The sequence below is a fragment of the Cuculus canorus genome, chromosome 2 (assembly GCF_017976375.1).
Source record: "Cuculus canorus isolate bCucCan1 chromosome 2, bCucCan1.pri, whole genome shotgun sequence".
Classification (NCBI taxonomy): domain Eukaryota; kingdom Metazoa; phylum Chordata; class Aves; order Cuculiformes; family Cuculidae; genus Cuculus; species Cuculus canorus.
In genome coordinates this window covers 23944630-23960610 of record NC_071402.1, presented here as the reverse complement: position 1 = coordinate 23960610, position 15981 = coordinate 23944630, and the positions used below count along the sequence as shown (strand labels likewise).

At 36.7% G+C, this 15981-nt stretch overlaps 1 protein-coding gene across 5 annotated transcripts in view; it reads left to right on the top strand.

Moving 5' to 3' along the window:
• The window catches only part of VPS13B (vacuolar protein sorting 13 homolog B), a 453221-nt gene that overhangs the window by 84928 nt on the left and 352312 nt on the right, over positions 1-15981 (top strand). For all 5 annotated transcript variants that reach the window (XR_008448774.1, XM_054059974.1, XM_054059977.1 and 2 more), the window contains exon 17: positions 7500-7684. Coding sequence is in view for 4 of the 5 variants with exons in the window: in XM_054059974.1 (XP_053915949.1) it covers positions 7500-7684 (185 nt within the window). In the remaining variant the exon portion in view is untranslated. The remainder of the gene's footprint in view (positions 1-7499; positions 7685-15981) is intronic.

Sequence of the window (15981 nt, the reverse complement as noted above, 5' to 3'; positions counted from 1 at the left end):
GTTCTACAAGTATATCTTGTAGATGACTGTACTGGCTGCTGAATTGACTTGTGAATTTCCCTCAGTTGAAGGGATGGTCTGCTGGTGTTACTTCTGACAGGGTGAAAGGATGATGCAAGTAGTTGGTGTTCTTAGGACTGCCGCAGTCATGGCTTTTGGTTCCCTGATAACAGTAAGTGCAGTGTGGATCTCCTTGCCAAATGGCATCAGCCTTAGTGACCTATTCCTGCTTTATGGCATCGTGTTCAGCAGATGACTGCATTTGTCCATGCGGTTTTCTTAACTGAGCACCAGCGTGTTTCTGAGCTGTCCCGGCTCCCTGTTTTACCTGCTAATGGCAACCAAATGGCTTTGTGTGGCAGATTTAAAGGATTGATTTAATGGCTGTTGCTGCTGCTTCTGGGAGTCTGAAGAGGGAGGGAGGAGAGGAAAAGGTGAGGGTGAGTGAGAATGGAGAGGTTGCTTCTTGGGACAGCAAAACAGGCTGCTTTGTGGGCAGACAGTTCCCCAAGCCCCTTTCCACCTCTGTGGCTACCAAGTTTGGATTACGCTGTGGTATCCAAAGCAGTGATACTAGATTTACAAAAGCTATAAAAAAATGTAACTTTTGCTTTGTTTTAATAAGTACAGATTTGTTTGGAAGTTTACAGACATTAGCATCTTTTACTTTGTGGTTTCCGTTATCTTGGTCATCTGCAGCTGTTTGGCTACAGCATCTCCAAGTTCCAGCTGATTTCTCCTCCATCAGGGAAACTATTATTTACCAGGAGGTAAATTATAATTATTGCATTTATTTTGGCATTGCTGTTTTTCCGAGTAAGAGCCAGTTCTTCTGAAATGATACAAGACAACTCAGATAGTGGATGTAAAAGTGCTCTGCCTCTGGTATGATTCTCTCTGTAGTACCTTCATCAAGCTAGTGGTTCACTACAGAACGCCCTTGCTTATTTCTGGACTGTTTTTGTTTGTTTTGTATTTTTTAATGTTTTGATCTTTGGTCATTGTAATGAATATTAATTATTCTCATGGTCCTGTTATTTAGATCTTGCTGGACATAATGCAGCTAAATGCCATATCCTTTCCCTTGTCCTCAGTATCCGCAATGAATGACAATAAGATCCGTAGATTAATGAAATAAGGTAGAGACCCTCTCACAGAAGGAAATATAATAGATGTTTAAGTGAGAAAAAAAAAGTCCTAAATTGGCATTAATTGCACTTCATGAGGAGAGTTTCTTATCCTGTGTTTCTCTCCTCCACCCCCTTTTGTCGCGTTATAAAGATGCAGTTCTTCCAATACACAACTTCACGCACAAGATCCAGTTGGTTGATGTGTGTAAAGCTAACCATGTAAAGGACATGAAGAAGACAGAGCTCATACTGCAATCCCTTCAGCAATGCTGGAGTGCTACTGGTATCACTTCCAATGATTCTTTCTAGAGACAAGTATTAATGAGTGACTAGAAAAAGAGAGGAGAGGTTTTTTGAAAGGGAAAAAAAGTAGTGATTACTGTTTCAGCTTCACTTGCAATTTGCTTGCATTGTTTTTCTGAAGTTCAGCTATGGATTAACACTTTGGAAGCCTTTTTAATCACTGCCAATATCAAGCCCAGAAGTAATGTTAAAAAACCCCCAAACTATACAGAAGTTATTTTTGAATGGTTGTGGTGTTACTTTCTCATCTTATATCTCAAATTTTCAGAAAGAAAAGGTTATTCATTTAAAAGAAGAAAAAAGTTGAATCTCTTAAGTTCCGTGTTTTCTCCCTTGTAACAAATAGTATGATTAGCAGTGTTTCCTACAAATAAAAGGCAAAGGCAGCTGCAGCTGCTGAAAAATCACCTAAGAGATGACGTTAGGCAACCTTTAGTGAAACCTTAAGGAAAGGAGAAGAGGTTTTTAAGACAGAAGTGTTGGACATTCTTTTGGAATGAAGTGTTCTAAAGCAGGTTTAATTATTATTTTTTGATAATAACTACCTTGGTCCTCTAGCACAAGTAACTGTATTTTGCTATCTGAAGACTGAAAATTGTTAGTGTACGTAGACATATGATATGACTGGTTTCTGTTGAGAGTGGTAGTGACTTAAGTCTTAAATTTAAAGAAAGGAAACAAAAATTTCTAAGACTATCGTGATTAACTTCCTTTCACTTTTTTCTTCTCCCTGTGCATTGCCTTCATTGTTTTGGTATTTGTCATAAAGTAGCTAGATAAGGGTTCCCTTACCCAAGAAGAATTGTTTAAATGTTAAAAAAAAAAAAGAATCGAAGTTGTCATTGTCTTAACTTCATATGAAAGATCAGATTAAGTGGAAATATGACTTGTTGTAGGGATGCAGATGAAGTCTTTGTTTGTCAGATGTAAAACCAGCACACATTTTCCGTTTCCTTAAGATGAGAGGTGTGCGAACACTGACTGAAATTATTTAAGCATTTGAATTACGTTCTCGTTCTTCTAAGGCACGCTTGCTGGGTTCTAGTAGCAGGTTACTGGTTTTGTTTCTTTGGAAAAAGTGAACTAATCGTATTTTACTGTACAGGATATGAGTAATAACAAAAATTAAATTTTTGGAAACATTTTGCAGGTTCCAGCTTTGCAGTTGGGGACTCTGTATAAACCTCTGGAGCCAGCTGTTCACCGTTATATTCTTTCAATCACTCTGAGGTGTTGATTTTAAAAGAATGACTTGCTATTCCTAAAGTCTACAAACTGAAAATATTTCATAGCAAGCCTGTGAACTTACATGGATTGGTTATATTGGTGCCTATGCATGGTGTGTAATAAAGACCAATTCATGTTTTCATACAAAAACAGTAAAGAAAACCATTTTCTTTAATGGTTTGCCAGATTTATCCAAATATTTCAGCAAGTCTGTATTACAGTTTGTCAGCAAACTGGGTACAATCAGAGTGCATTTAAAAATCATTTAATTAGGACAGATTCATTTTCACTCCATGCCACTACACAGCAAGACTTGCTTGTTCATATTTCCTTAAATTTATTCTGGAACTTGTCCAATTTCAGCTTTAATGACTAGCCTATCCTGCTAGTTACATTAGGATTTATTTTCCCCAAGAGAAGAATGTTTGAATTGGTAGGTTTTTAACCTGTTCAGTTAAATGAACATATGTTCAGAACTGCATCTTAACTCATGAGTGTAAAGATTTGAGAAATAATTATTTCTGTTGTTGTTATAGTTTTAAAGTGCAGTTTAAACAGTGGTTTTAGACTGCAACTATGTGCCATAACTGTTTTAATATGGTGATGAGTTTTGATATGAAGTCATATTCTGTTGCTTAATACAAATTTAATGATACAAAATAGAAACACAGATCTGGCTTGGTTACTGAAAAAGTTATTTGTATTTTCACTTGTTGCTAGAATGCATCTCTTGGGTCATAAAACTTGGTTAAATATAGCTCAGTTCCTTATTAGTGATAGATTTTCTGTATTAACAGGTGCAGTTTGGTAGCAAGCTTGTATTTTAAGTTCTTTTAAATGCATTATTTGTGTTTTGAAACTATTATAATAAATCCTGAGTTATAAATGTACTTTCATCACTAGCCAGGTCTAGTTAAAATTTCCTTAAGCAACATTTGCTGCACATATGGTACAACACTAGTGCCCCCCCTTAATTTTTCCTTTTTCTATAAAAAAGGATTTATTTTCTTCAACTTCCCATTCCTCCAAAGTTGTCTGAAAAGGACTTGTAGACTTTATTCCTATGGGATTGTTTGAGTACAGTAAGCATAGAATTTGCATATTGTTAAAAAATAAATGTAAACTGTTATTACCAGTAAGGGACTATTTTATGTGGAACTTTTAAGCTTTAAATTTAGCTTAGTTCAGTACAGTAGCTATAATATGTATTAAATGAGTAGTCAAACTTCTAAAGCAAAATCTTTTCTACCATCCTATGCTGTGACTGTCACAGCTCTTCACAGGCTCTGCCACAGAGTACATGAATTTGTTAATACAAAGGTGTTTTTTTTCTGCAATATTTAGTTTGAATCCTGCAAAAATAATATCCAGAAAAAGAGGAAAAAAAATAGAAAATATACATTATCTGAAAGGATAACAAAAGGAAGAAGAACAGAAAGGAAAAGGACAGAAAGGAAGAAGGTTTAAGTGCACTTCAGCAGTCAGATAAATAAAAGATCACATTACATGGCTTGGAAAAAAGGAATACTAGGTAAAACTGATTGATGTCACCATACGTTACATATCTTTTCTATTTAATGCCTGCCGAAGCTTTGCTAATGTGCATACCTGTCTTTCCAACTTCAGTTCTACATAAAAGTACGTGACTTGTGCTGGCTGTTTCATCTTCAGCTTTAGAATTATTTTTCGATTTGTTGTTTGTGTAGCGTTTTGTTTTACAAAACCAAAAAGTGATGGATTTTCCGGAGTAGGGAATAATCTTGTGTACTCCTTTGCTCAGGCACACCTTTTCTGCTTGAATTCACGAATTACAGAGCTTGGACTTACCACTCTAGGAAATTCTAGGAAAGCAAGTTCAAATTCTAATGTGGGACTAACATTAAAAAGGCCACAGTGTTGCAGTATCCACCTGTGCTTTTCAGGGAACCCAGAGCTGCTGTTCTAGTGCTAAAAGATATGGATATGTGTACATTTACATGGGGAAATACTTGCGTATCTGAGGAGCTGGATGGGAGATGTGCTCTAATTGTGTCCACGAGAGAATTATCTATACATGTCCTCTCATATGTTGTATGGTAGAGTTTGTCAGGCTGTTAGTTCCTTTTAACTGCCTCTCTGAGTCAGTGTCATTGTGGATCTTTTAACCAGGCAGCATCTTTCCCTATTTGCTGGACTTAATAGTAGTAATATTTTCAGCTTTTGTTTTCGATCTCCTTAAAATAGTTTTAACTTTGTATCTAGCTTACTTTTTGAAATAGCAAAAATGTTTTGTTGAATGACTTTCTTGCACGAATAGATTTCAGATGTGTTTGGATGCATTCCTTTCTCAGACGGCCACGTGTGGTGTTTGTACTTTATGGGAGAAGAACATTTTCAGGAATGGTGTAGTGCGTTTGAACTTAAAACTGAAACAGGAAGAGCTTTGTGAGTTCTGTACAGAGATTTCTTACCCCTTTGATGACCTACTCTGCTGCAGTTGATAGAGCAGATATCTTGGGCAGCAAGGCTGGCATGTGATCTACTCATGTAAGCTAGGAAGACCATTATTACATGGATGTCAGCAGAAAAGGCAGGAAATGTAATTATTCTTGTTTTAACTCACTGTTTGGTGTGAGTGACTGCTAAACAAACAAACAAAGGTAATACGAGATCTCTTTGGAGAAAACCTCTGGTGAGCTATAATTTTCCGAGAAACACAAACTGTACTGATCCAAAATCATAGAATCATAGATTAGTTAGGGTTGGAAGGGACCTTAAAGACTATCTAGTTCCAACCCCCCTGCCATGGGCAGGAACATCCCACTAGATCAGGCTGCCCAAGGCTCCATCCAACCTGGCCTTGGACACCTCCAGGGATGGGGCATCCACAACTTCCCTGGGCAACCTGTTCCAGTGTCGCACCACTCTCATGCTGAAGAAATTCTTCCTAATGTCTAGTCTAGATCTGCCCCTCTCCAGTTTGTACCTGTTCCCCCTTGTCCTATACCCACAAGCCTTAGTGAATAGTCTTTTCTGCAGCTTTCCTGTAGGTCCCCTTCAGGTACTGGAAGGTCGCTATATTGTAGTTCCAAACTTTGAAGAGTGGTAGTTTCATTCAAACAGTAGACTGCTTTATTTTTCAATATTCTGAGAAAATGTCTACTACTGTCTACTCAGACAAAAGGCTGAAATCTCCCATGGAATCATGAAATGTTTTTCATTCCTGTTTTTTCTGCTAATGAACCTTTTCCCTGAAACTGGCAGCACACTTGTCATTAGCTTCAAATGACTTGCAATGCAGAGACCATCTTGTTGCTGGCTTCATCCTCCTTTTCAACATTTTTGAGACAAGTAATCCTTGTTCCAGGGTTTGAGGTTTAAGAACTTTGGTCTGAGAATACTGATCACTATTACAGAAGGCTACAACATCTGGTTTTGTTTGTGCTTTGTCTTCTGTCTGTATTTGCATCCATTTTCTGAGTATCTTTCACGAGTAACATCTTTCATAGGAACCAGTTTTTCTTTTATTCCTTTGTTTTTGTTTTTAGTGAGGAGTAATGGAATTGTCTTTTATAGATGAGCTTTACCCATGAAACTTTGTTCTGTGTTGTAGACGTGTGCAGCTGAGATAATTATCATCTCCCTTTATAGGTAGTAGGCAGAAATAACGACATGCAGAGAGTAGTTCATCTAATCCCAGCTTTTTCAGCCTGTTTTTGTATGGGAGGTTCTCCAGTCCTCTGATCATCCTTGTAGCTGTCCTATGTGTCTTCTTATGTTCAGAACACTAAACTGCTCCTAAACAGTCTTTTTTTTATGTCACATGGGCTTTATCTGCATCTTGTAGGCCAAAAGTGTTAGCAGCTGAATATTTTGCTCTTTTGCATCTTCATCTGGATGATATTGATAATGATCATGGGTCTGAGAAGGGATGATGTGCTTTTTATCTTTCCAGTTCTCCTGGTGAAGGGCTGCTCTCCCAGTCAGGTGGAGAATGTACAATGAAGTCCACTTCTTATTGCCAGAATTTTGTGTTATTTCATGCTGCTACACATTTTAGAATTTGAGCATCAGGAAGTGCCTGTTTCTGAAGCCCTGAATTAATTTCTGTGGACACTGAGGAAAAAAAAAAGCTAAATAGCACAATAGCATTTCAGTGATTAAAAAGGAGATCATTAGCTCAAGAGTAAAAATGTTGTAAATCTGCTGCATGAAAAGGCTGCCAAATGAGAATATTAAAGAGCTTGTTTAGTTTTTGTTGAAAGTAGTGGATCTATCCGTTGCTTGCTTTCAAGTGATAGTGTATATGTGAGGAAGAAAAAATAATGTACTGACTTCAGTATAGTTGTGGTAGACCTTTCTTCTTGATGGTGGACTAAATTGTCACAGACAAATTTATTTCCAAACAGAATGTCTTTTGCCTGCCCCCACCTCCCCAGTTAAAAGGTAAAAGGCATTGAAAAATATTGGAATTGCCTGTTGATCTGTCAGCTAAATATGGAATGTGGACCTCTTTGTATATTATTTCTTGTACACATTGTCTGTGTGGTATTTTTGGATCACTGAACATATCATTTAGTGATTCACTGTAAACTTGTAAATAAGAATTTTTCTGAAAAGTCAGTTTTTTTAACAGCTTTCTTCCGTGTTTTTAATAAATGCAAGATTTTAAGTAGCTCTTATTTTGGTGGAAGCACTTGGAATTTCTTTTATTAAGTACTTCAAACTTGAGAGACTGCTCTAACCTTGTAATCTAACTGCTTATAGTTTGGTTGTCCACGATAAAGTTTTTAATTTATTTTTATGTTCCAAAGTATTGATTTTCCTTTCCCTTCCCTCCCTCCCCAATATTTTACACAGGTCGAAGAGAGCTCAAGTCCCACTAACAGAATGCATATTTGAGCTTCCTAATTTGACAGTTCAAGCAACTAGAGCTCAAACCCTCCTGCTTCAAAGTATTTATCAGAGCTGGTGTCATCCTGCTGGAAATGTCAGTCCGGTGGTGGTAAATGAAGCTTTACTGAATGAGGTTTTCCAAACTTCAGGTAAATATGTGATGCTTTTGGTTAAGTATTTACGATGGTGCAGTGCAGTGCTAGTGAATATGCGTACAACTTGAAGTCCAGGCTTTAACTTATAGTAATTAACAGACAGAATGTGTTTTGTGTGTATGTGGGTATTTATAGCTTATGCTTAAAATCCAGAATGTAAGCTAAGCCACCAAGCTTCACTCCTTGGCACCAGTTCCTGGATGCATTTAATTTTCCCACACAGGATAATTTTTCCATGCTTTCCTCATCTGAAACATCCACCCTCACTACCTTTTATGGTGCAGTGTTGTAACTTAAGATCATCCTGAGGTGAAGCTGTTGGAAGAAATACAAAATACTGCTTCATTAAGGGCTTTATTAATCAATGGCATATGTTGAAATTTTTTTAAAGACTGCAGATTTTTCTCATCCAGTTTCATAAATAAATGTTATGTAGCTATTGTGAAGCTGCTGAAGATGCAATTCTCAGTGATAATGATATAAATAATGAAATTAGTCATAATAACCTGTTATACTTTCGCATAATGCCTGTGGATTTTGGTAGTAAATTAAGGATTTTGACCAGCTAACAGAGGAGACGGCAGTCTTCAAGTGCGTAAAGGTCATTCAGAAGAAAATAACTTTTTTTTTTGTATTTCTATGCAGGCTAGAAAAATTTTGACCCATGGTTGTTTAGATCTGTTATTGTTCGTCTCTTGTGAATAAAAACATAACAAGAACAATTGATCTTTTGGAAACTTTATCATTACTAATGTCAAAGAAGGTGTTAGAATGATTCACATGTAGTAAAATCATGACTTAAAGCAGAATGGTGGATTAGACTACCATTGGTAGTCTATTTTTTTAGTCCTGTTTTTTTAGAGTTACATCTGTGTTGATCTGATCATGCAAAAGAACTGTTGTATTTTCAGGTGTGTAACTCTTAGAATAACTGTTTCAAGTGCTTGGTTTTTCCTTCTTTCCCTAAAGTCACTGATTCTCTTCATTTCTTGATTCTGTGTGGGTCACCTAAGCATGAGATTGAGATTTTATTTTCAAGTACTGGTGCTTCTGAAGGTAGCAGGTTTACAGTCCACGTCTTGGAGAAAACTGGCGATGCAGTCATTTGATACTTCAGATGATCTTAGGATTTGCGGTCTTCAAACCCAACCTGTTCCGTCATTTAACATGATTCAGTCCTACAGTTCAATGAACTGTGATACAGCAGTGTTAACAATATATCTGTAGAATAGATATCTGGAGCACACATTTTTAAGTACTTAAAATAAATAACAGAGTACAGTTGATCTTCTCTTGTTTGTAGCTTAACACTTGACCTGGTAAATCTTATACTTTCATAGTTGTGCTTCACATAAACTAGATGAAGGCAGCTTTGAGTTCAAGGCTATGAAATGGTTGCTGTGTCCCCTTTTCCCATGGTTCTTGGTTTGGTTGATTCTGTAAGTTTACTATGTTTTGTTGGAACATCTTTGTGTAAAATTTCATGTCATGCCTTGTTGAAAATCATCCTTGTACATAGTGTCAGCTTCCATGTAATTTAACTCTAACATGTGCACGTGTAAGCTTCTGAAAAAATACCAGCTGACTGTAATTGCATATGGAATTCCATCTTTTTTTGTCCACCCTTCCCCTTTTTGTTGCTTTTTTTTTTCCTCCAGTGAAGTTAATTATGAAGATAATGTAGTCAATAAGGAATTTTTCAGTAAACAAGGCACATGTATTAATGACTGATATTCTTTTACTGAGATTCAGTTTAATTTCTCTAAGATGAAACAACAGCTTATGATTTTTCCTTGGGATTTCTTGATTTGGGTGTCTGCCTGCCATTTTATGCCCCTGTGATCCTCTGGAGTTGTGCAGAGTGGCTTTTGGTGGGTTGATGGCTCACGTCATGGGCCTGGGAGCAGCCCTGCAGGGCCCCCCACCCTCCTGCCACTGTCTCCCTGATGATCTTTGTGGGTGAACAGATGAGGTTTTACTGTATAAACTAATATCTCATGGAAATAACACCCTTTTTGTCAGTACTGTTTGTGTTTTCCATCTGATCACAGCTTGTTTTTAGCTTTTACGAAAGTAGTGCAAAACTACTTGAAGAAAACAGCTTTCCTTCCTTGTGTTGTTGTGGTTTAATTGTTTCCTTGATCAGTTTTGTACAAATAATGCAAATATAAACACATATTCTTAATTTTCTTTTATAGCTTTTTCTTATTTTTATTTCTACAAAACTGTGGTGGTCTTGCAGAAAAGCACAATTAAGGATCTCCGTACCTTTACTTTATCCTATTTCCCATGGAATCTTTCTTGAAATTAATTGCTTTGATTCTGCTTTTACAAGAATTACAAACTGTTTTGTAAGTACTGTTGCCCATATTATCTTCTACCTTTACATTTTCTAACCTCTAAAAGCAATCCTTCTAACTAATTACAAGTACAGTAGGGGAAATAATTATGTCTCTACCTAGATTTTTATTCTTTTGAATAATTAAAAAAGCCCTGCCCAAACATGACATGATTCTCAATCAAAAGCAAGGGCTTATGCAGTTTGCCTTCGTATTTTTAAGTTCAGTGATATCCAGAAAATCTGCCTGCCTACAGTTTTCATCACAGGATTCTACACGTCCTTGATACTCAGTACACAACCATGCTTTTCTTTGTCCTTTGTGAACAAACTATGGTCTTCTACAGAAGTGTTCTCATTATACGTTACTCTTCCACATATCTTCTGCCAATTTTGAAAATATACTGGGACTTCCAGTTTTTCTTCTGTAGTTTGCTACTTGCATGTAGGTAGTCTGAAATGTGTTTGCCCTTTTTTTATATAGCCTATCTTTCTCAGCTGCCTGTGTCTATTTCCACTTTCTGTGTGGTGATTGAAGAGAGAGTTATTGGGCTGAAGCAGTTGTTGAGCTCCTTAACATCTTCATTGAGGCTTTTTGCCAGACAGTTTTTGTGAGTGAATGATGTGCCTCCATACCATATTGATTCAGTATTACTTGAACTCAAAGCAATACCACAAGCCTTTGTATCCTGTCAGCCTAGATCCACTTTTTAGCAGGAATTATGGTCCCTAGTTTGTTTTTTCCAACAAAACCATCTCTTCCAGTTTTTAAACTGTATCAGTGAAACGTGCTTACAGTGTGGACAAACTTATGATGTAGGGAAAGAACAGATGAATTAAGGTAAAAAAGGAAGGAAAAGTAAGAAAAGGGAGAAACAGGATCAGCTAGTAAAAAGGGAAGAGATGCAGTGGAAGACAAAGCAAGGAGAAACAGGTAAAAAAGAGTAAAAAAAAAAAAAGAGTAGAAAAGCAGTAAAAGTTAAGAAAGCCAAAACTTATTACAAAATACAGGTACACAAGTTGCAGGATGGAGAGGGGACATCAGAGAACACGTGACTATGGGCCCTTTGACATGCTCTGGAGAGTCTTGCAAGGTATGGAGGTGTCTTTGGGAACCTGCCTGCTGGGTGACTGCTGGAAGACTTTCTATGGATCTAGTTTAAAAAGTGAGCTCTGCACTTGTGTGTTTCCATAAATGAAGGAACAGAATTTATATCTGGGGTTCTGTCCTGTGGTTTCATTTGGAGCAGAAATGTTCTGCTCCGAAACTTCTTTCAAAACTAATTTAGGCTGAAGGTGCTGTACGGATTCAGAAAAAACCCTCCAGATTTTTCCTGTACAAATTTTTGTTGGGAATAGGTTCATGGAATACCGGGAAGGGAAGATGGCTTGAAGACTAATGCTCTTTTGCCCCCTACCTACCTTCCTCCTTCTGCTCTCCAGAAATGTTTTTCTACTAGGAGAAAAACTCATTCCTCCAATATTTCGTAGTTCATTAGACTTGCTGTCTTCGTCAGATAGATAGTCTGTTTCTTCTTTGATTAACTGTCCCAAGGCAAGCTATCTGAAAGAATGTCTTGAAGTCTCAAAAGCATGTTCTGTATGTTTGTTTTCTGACTATTTCAGAATGAAATGCAGGTACTAGAAATTTGTATTTGTCATGCATATTAGTAAGGTCGGCTATATTAAAATGATGAATAAGATGATGTATGGTACTGTGAATAGCTGATTGAGTTCAGAACTTGAGGAGGAGAGTTAAAAAGAGTATTTTACTCTAGATATTTATTGTAAATATGTTCAAATATTATGCCTTCCTCAGCTTGAGATTGTTTAATTCTGCTAAGAGTAGATTTTTAATTGTAACTCACTTGGAATTTAAAGATGGAGGTAATGGCTTAAAGAGATTTTTGAAAGCACCTAATTCGCTTCATTGCAGTGATGCCATAACAGTCTAATTTGTAGTTTTAAATGCCTACTTGGCAGAGATTCTTTCCACATGTCAACTGGTATTTTTAGTTCAAATAAACCAAGACAATAAAAAAATTGAGATAAATACAACCAATGAAACTTACGAATTGAGTAGACTTTTCCATTAAAAAGTACAAGAAAGATTCATACTGCCTGAAATAGAGTTGTGCAAGAACAGGAAGAATAGAAAGTTTAAAATAGTAGAATGGAATACAAAGTGACAAAACACTAAATAGGAAGTGGATAAATAAAACAGCTACCAATAACAATTCACTCTTCATGGGTAAAGAAAAAGGTGTTGTGAATTTTTTGGTAATGCATTACATGTAAAATGGAAGAAAAGAACAAAAGCTATCTTCAGCCCACTGAACTCTTTGGAGACTTGTGTTTTGGTTTTATTTTGTAGTCCTTTTGGTATACAAGCACAACAGTGTGGTGTGTCAGCTAATATGTTAGTTCTTACGCTTGCTCATGCTCATGAAACATCCCGAATATGTATCTTAGCCACTGTAAATGTGGAAGCAAACATGGCTCTGAAATGCATCTTGTTTTCTGTGTTTCAGCAAGTAGATGTATTGATGTCAATAAAATTTTTATAATTATTATTAAACATTCTTTTTACAAAAGTAAGTGTACAAGATACCAAATTTTTAGTGGCAGTTAAGACCTTTCAACTTTTGATCATAACTAATCCTATGAAGTAATTTTACTGTTTATTTTTTCATTATTTGTTAGTTGGTACCTAAAGCATTTGGTTACTAACCATTTCAGCCTGCCAAGAAAACATATACACAGTCACACATGGCTTTAGTTTACTCTGGAAAACTGGAACTTGCTACCACTTTTTCCTTGTCCTATTCAGGTAGTTCATTATTTTGTTGACAGTTCGGTTCCATTAATCTGGTATTTTTTGGAAAATTGCTTGCAGACCTTACATTTCTCTATTGAAGGTGATCAAATAGGCATTTGAATCCCCCATGTAAATGATGTCTTAAAGTTAAAATAAAATCTACTTTCCAGAAAGTAACTGTAAAACTATTTTATGCAAGATTTCATGTGGGATACCTTAATGGTTGAATAATAAATTTTACCTCATAAAAATGAAATTCAATAATACAGTAGCTTTCTCAATGCAGTAGCATCTGGTTGAATCTCATGAGAGCCAATATTTTCCAACTCATTAGGATCATGTCGTTCTGTATGTCGTCAACATTGACTTAGCCAAGCTACCTTTACTTACATAACCGCCAAACTATTAAATAGGTCTCTTGTGGAGTGAAGTCAAATATTCCTCTTATTTTGCCTTTGCCTTGGAAGAAGAGAAGAAAATGTACATACTGTAACATTTAAACATCTGGTCTAAACCACATCAGGGTAACAGTGAGGAAAGTAACAGGATTCAGTATTCTTCCCAGGTGTACATATAAAAAAGGGCTGTGGAGCTGCTGCATAGTTCTTTTAACCACTTAGGAAAAAGACTGAAATTAGTAAGTGGCCTTTCTAATACCTATGTTTTTAAAACTACTTTTTTTCCCCTGTACCTGCTCCCTTGCCACCAAATCCAACAAAAGACCAACATTTCGAAGTTTATTGGTAATATATGTAGTTGAGCTCTAATCACTTCCTTTCACCATACTGGCATTTAATCTCCATTTGTTCCACATAATGTGACCAGTATTGACATTCATTTTGAGGTGTATGACTTAGTTTGGTTTTAAACAAAGTATTCCCTAAAGTAATTGCTTGGGAGTGGCAGGACACAGCCTTATGAAACCTACACAACAATTTACTGTCTTGCACGGGTGATAGTACCTGCACGTGTCCTCATGTAGACTTCTGAATGCAATGCGTAAATGACATTTTCTTACACATTGTATATTTCTGTGAAAGTCTGGTTGAACTCTAATTTCAGCTGGGGAGTGTGAATAAGGAACATAAGCACCATTTGTTCATTATCTTAATGATTAGAGCTTAATATAGTTGTGTATAATCTTTTATTTCCTCTTATTGAAGAGATTTTCAGTGATTTTCTGGAGTCATGAACTGACTTACACAGAATATGTGATAGATGGGATATTCTGTCACTTCAGTAGATAAGTAGTAGTGTTTAACATGTTGATTGTCTTCTTAATAAACTGTCTGCCTGAAGCCATGATTATGTAGTGGCCTGAAGTGAGGAACTAACGTGAAGTATGCATGTAAACCAGTAATCATCTTTGCCTTTTTTCCCCCATAGTCTAATTAATACACACTAATAAGCTTTGAAATTGGAAGATGAAGCATTCTGATGAAAGAATGGTGGTATGCATATTTAAGGCATTCATATAAGCTTAGATCTGATCTGTAATATCATGCTAAAGAATTTAAAGTACTTAAAAATCCACTTGAGACTTTAAAAATGTCTGTTGTGGTGAAAGTGAATTTATATGTAGCATCAACAGCATAATCAAGGAGAAAATGTGAAAGGAAAACACGTATACATGAAATCTATAGGTACTCATGAATGTATATAAGCTTCTTAAGCTGAATTGTGTTTCAGAATTGCAGGAGAGTTCAGTTCCGTGTGTATGTTGAAATTATAACAGTGAGCTTTTGTTGGGTATGTTGGTGGGCTACCAAAACCAAGACTTGTATGCTTAGAGCTATAAATAGTGCCCTTCCTTCAGGGTCTGTAGTTTATTTGCACAAATAGCAATGGAAGCTATGACTGAGAGCACCTGTTTTGTTTGTTCAGCTGTTACCTTTATGCTGTTTCTTGTTCTATTAATAAAGGTGTATTTGGACAGCAGGGAAGTAGGCTGACTTTCTGCCTTGTTCTAGCTGCCACGTACTGCGTCAGGTGAAAAACTCTACAGGAAGGCTGAGTTGGTGGCTTCTTTTCAAAGAGCATTAGAGCATGTTGAAACTAAGCTACAGGAATTCAGCATTAAGATAAGACTGGGAAGAGTATAAGTTGAGGAATTTGCTGCATAGTAGGGACTGGGCAATTTGAGAAGAGCTTGGAGCAGACACAAAAGAAAGCTTCAGAGATAAAAGAAGGAAGGATTCTTTATTTGGAGAGGGCCCAGAAAAGCTCTCAATTTTAAAGTCAACCAGGAAGCTGCCAGTGGTTGCTAACAGAAGAATAAAGCATGAATTAGAAGGCCATGGTGTTTTTTTGGTGCCTGTATTTTAAGAAAAAGATGTGTGCAAGGGCCCTGCAACAGGAGTGTTGACCGCAGTCATGCTACCATGTACTGAACAGTGCTTTTAAGGAGAGCAAAAGAAAACTATTTCTTTGCTTCTTGCAAAAAATAATAGGTACGTCAGAAAATTCAAGTTGGAAAGGATTGAAGTAAGTCTTCAGTCTGATCTTCTGCTACAGTCCAAGTTGGTCAAGTTGCTTAGGACTTTATCCAGTGAGGCCGAAAAATCTCTGAGGGTAAGAATGTCCTATTTCACTGTGCAGACTGTACACTACTGTGCAGACTATTCTCATGGTGAGAAAGCTTTTTCTCCTCTCCAGGCAGAACCTTATTTATTTCAGTGTATGACCATTGTCTTTCATCTTTCTACCATGCACTAGCTGTGTCTTCATCACAACCTTCTCATGTACACTGGAAGGCTGCTAGTATGTCAAATGTACTGCTGTTTTTCCACTTTCTTGAACATTAAAGCGAAATCATAGCTGAGGAGTCCTAGCTAGTGCTAAAACTCAGTGATGGCGCCTTCGGTATCTGTTTCCTGTTATAATTCTCATGCCAACTAGATAAAACCTTAGCCTTCATGCTGTCAGTTAAACTGCGTGGTTAATGAGTATACTAGTCTATGACAGGAAATAATTCCAGCTCAGACCATCACTCTCTGGTAATCTGACAGTTGTCGAAGTCAGTATCTGTTCTTTTCCCGTTTGGATTAAAGTGCAGTTTTATAGGATATTAGATCAGTTTATATAGAGAGATATTCTGCAAGGGAAATGAAAATTCATGCAGGTGATAGAACACAA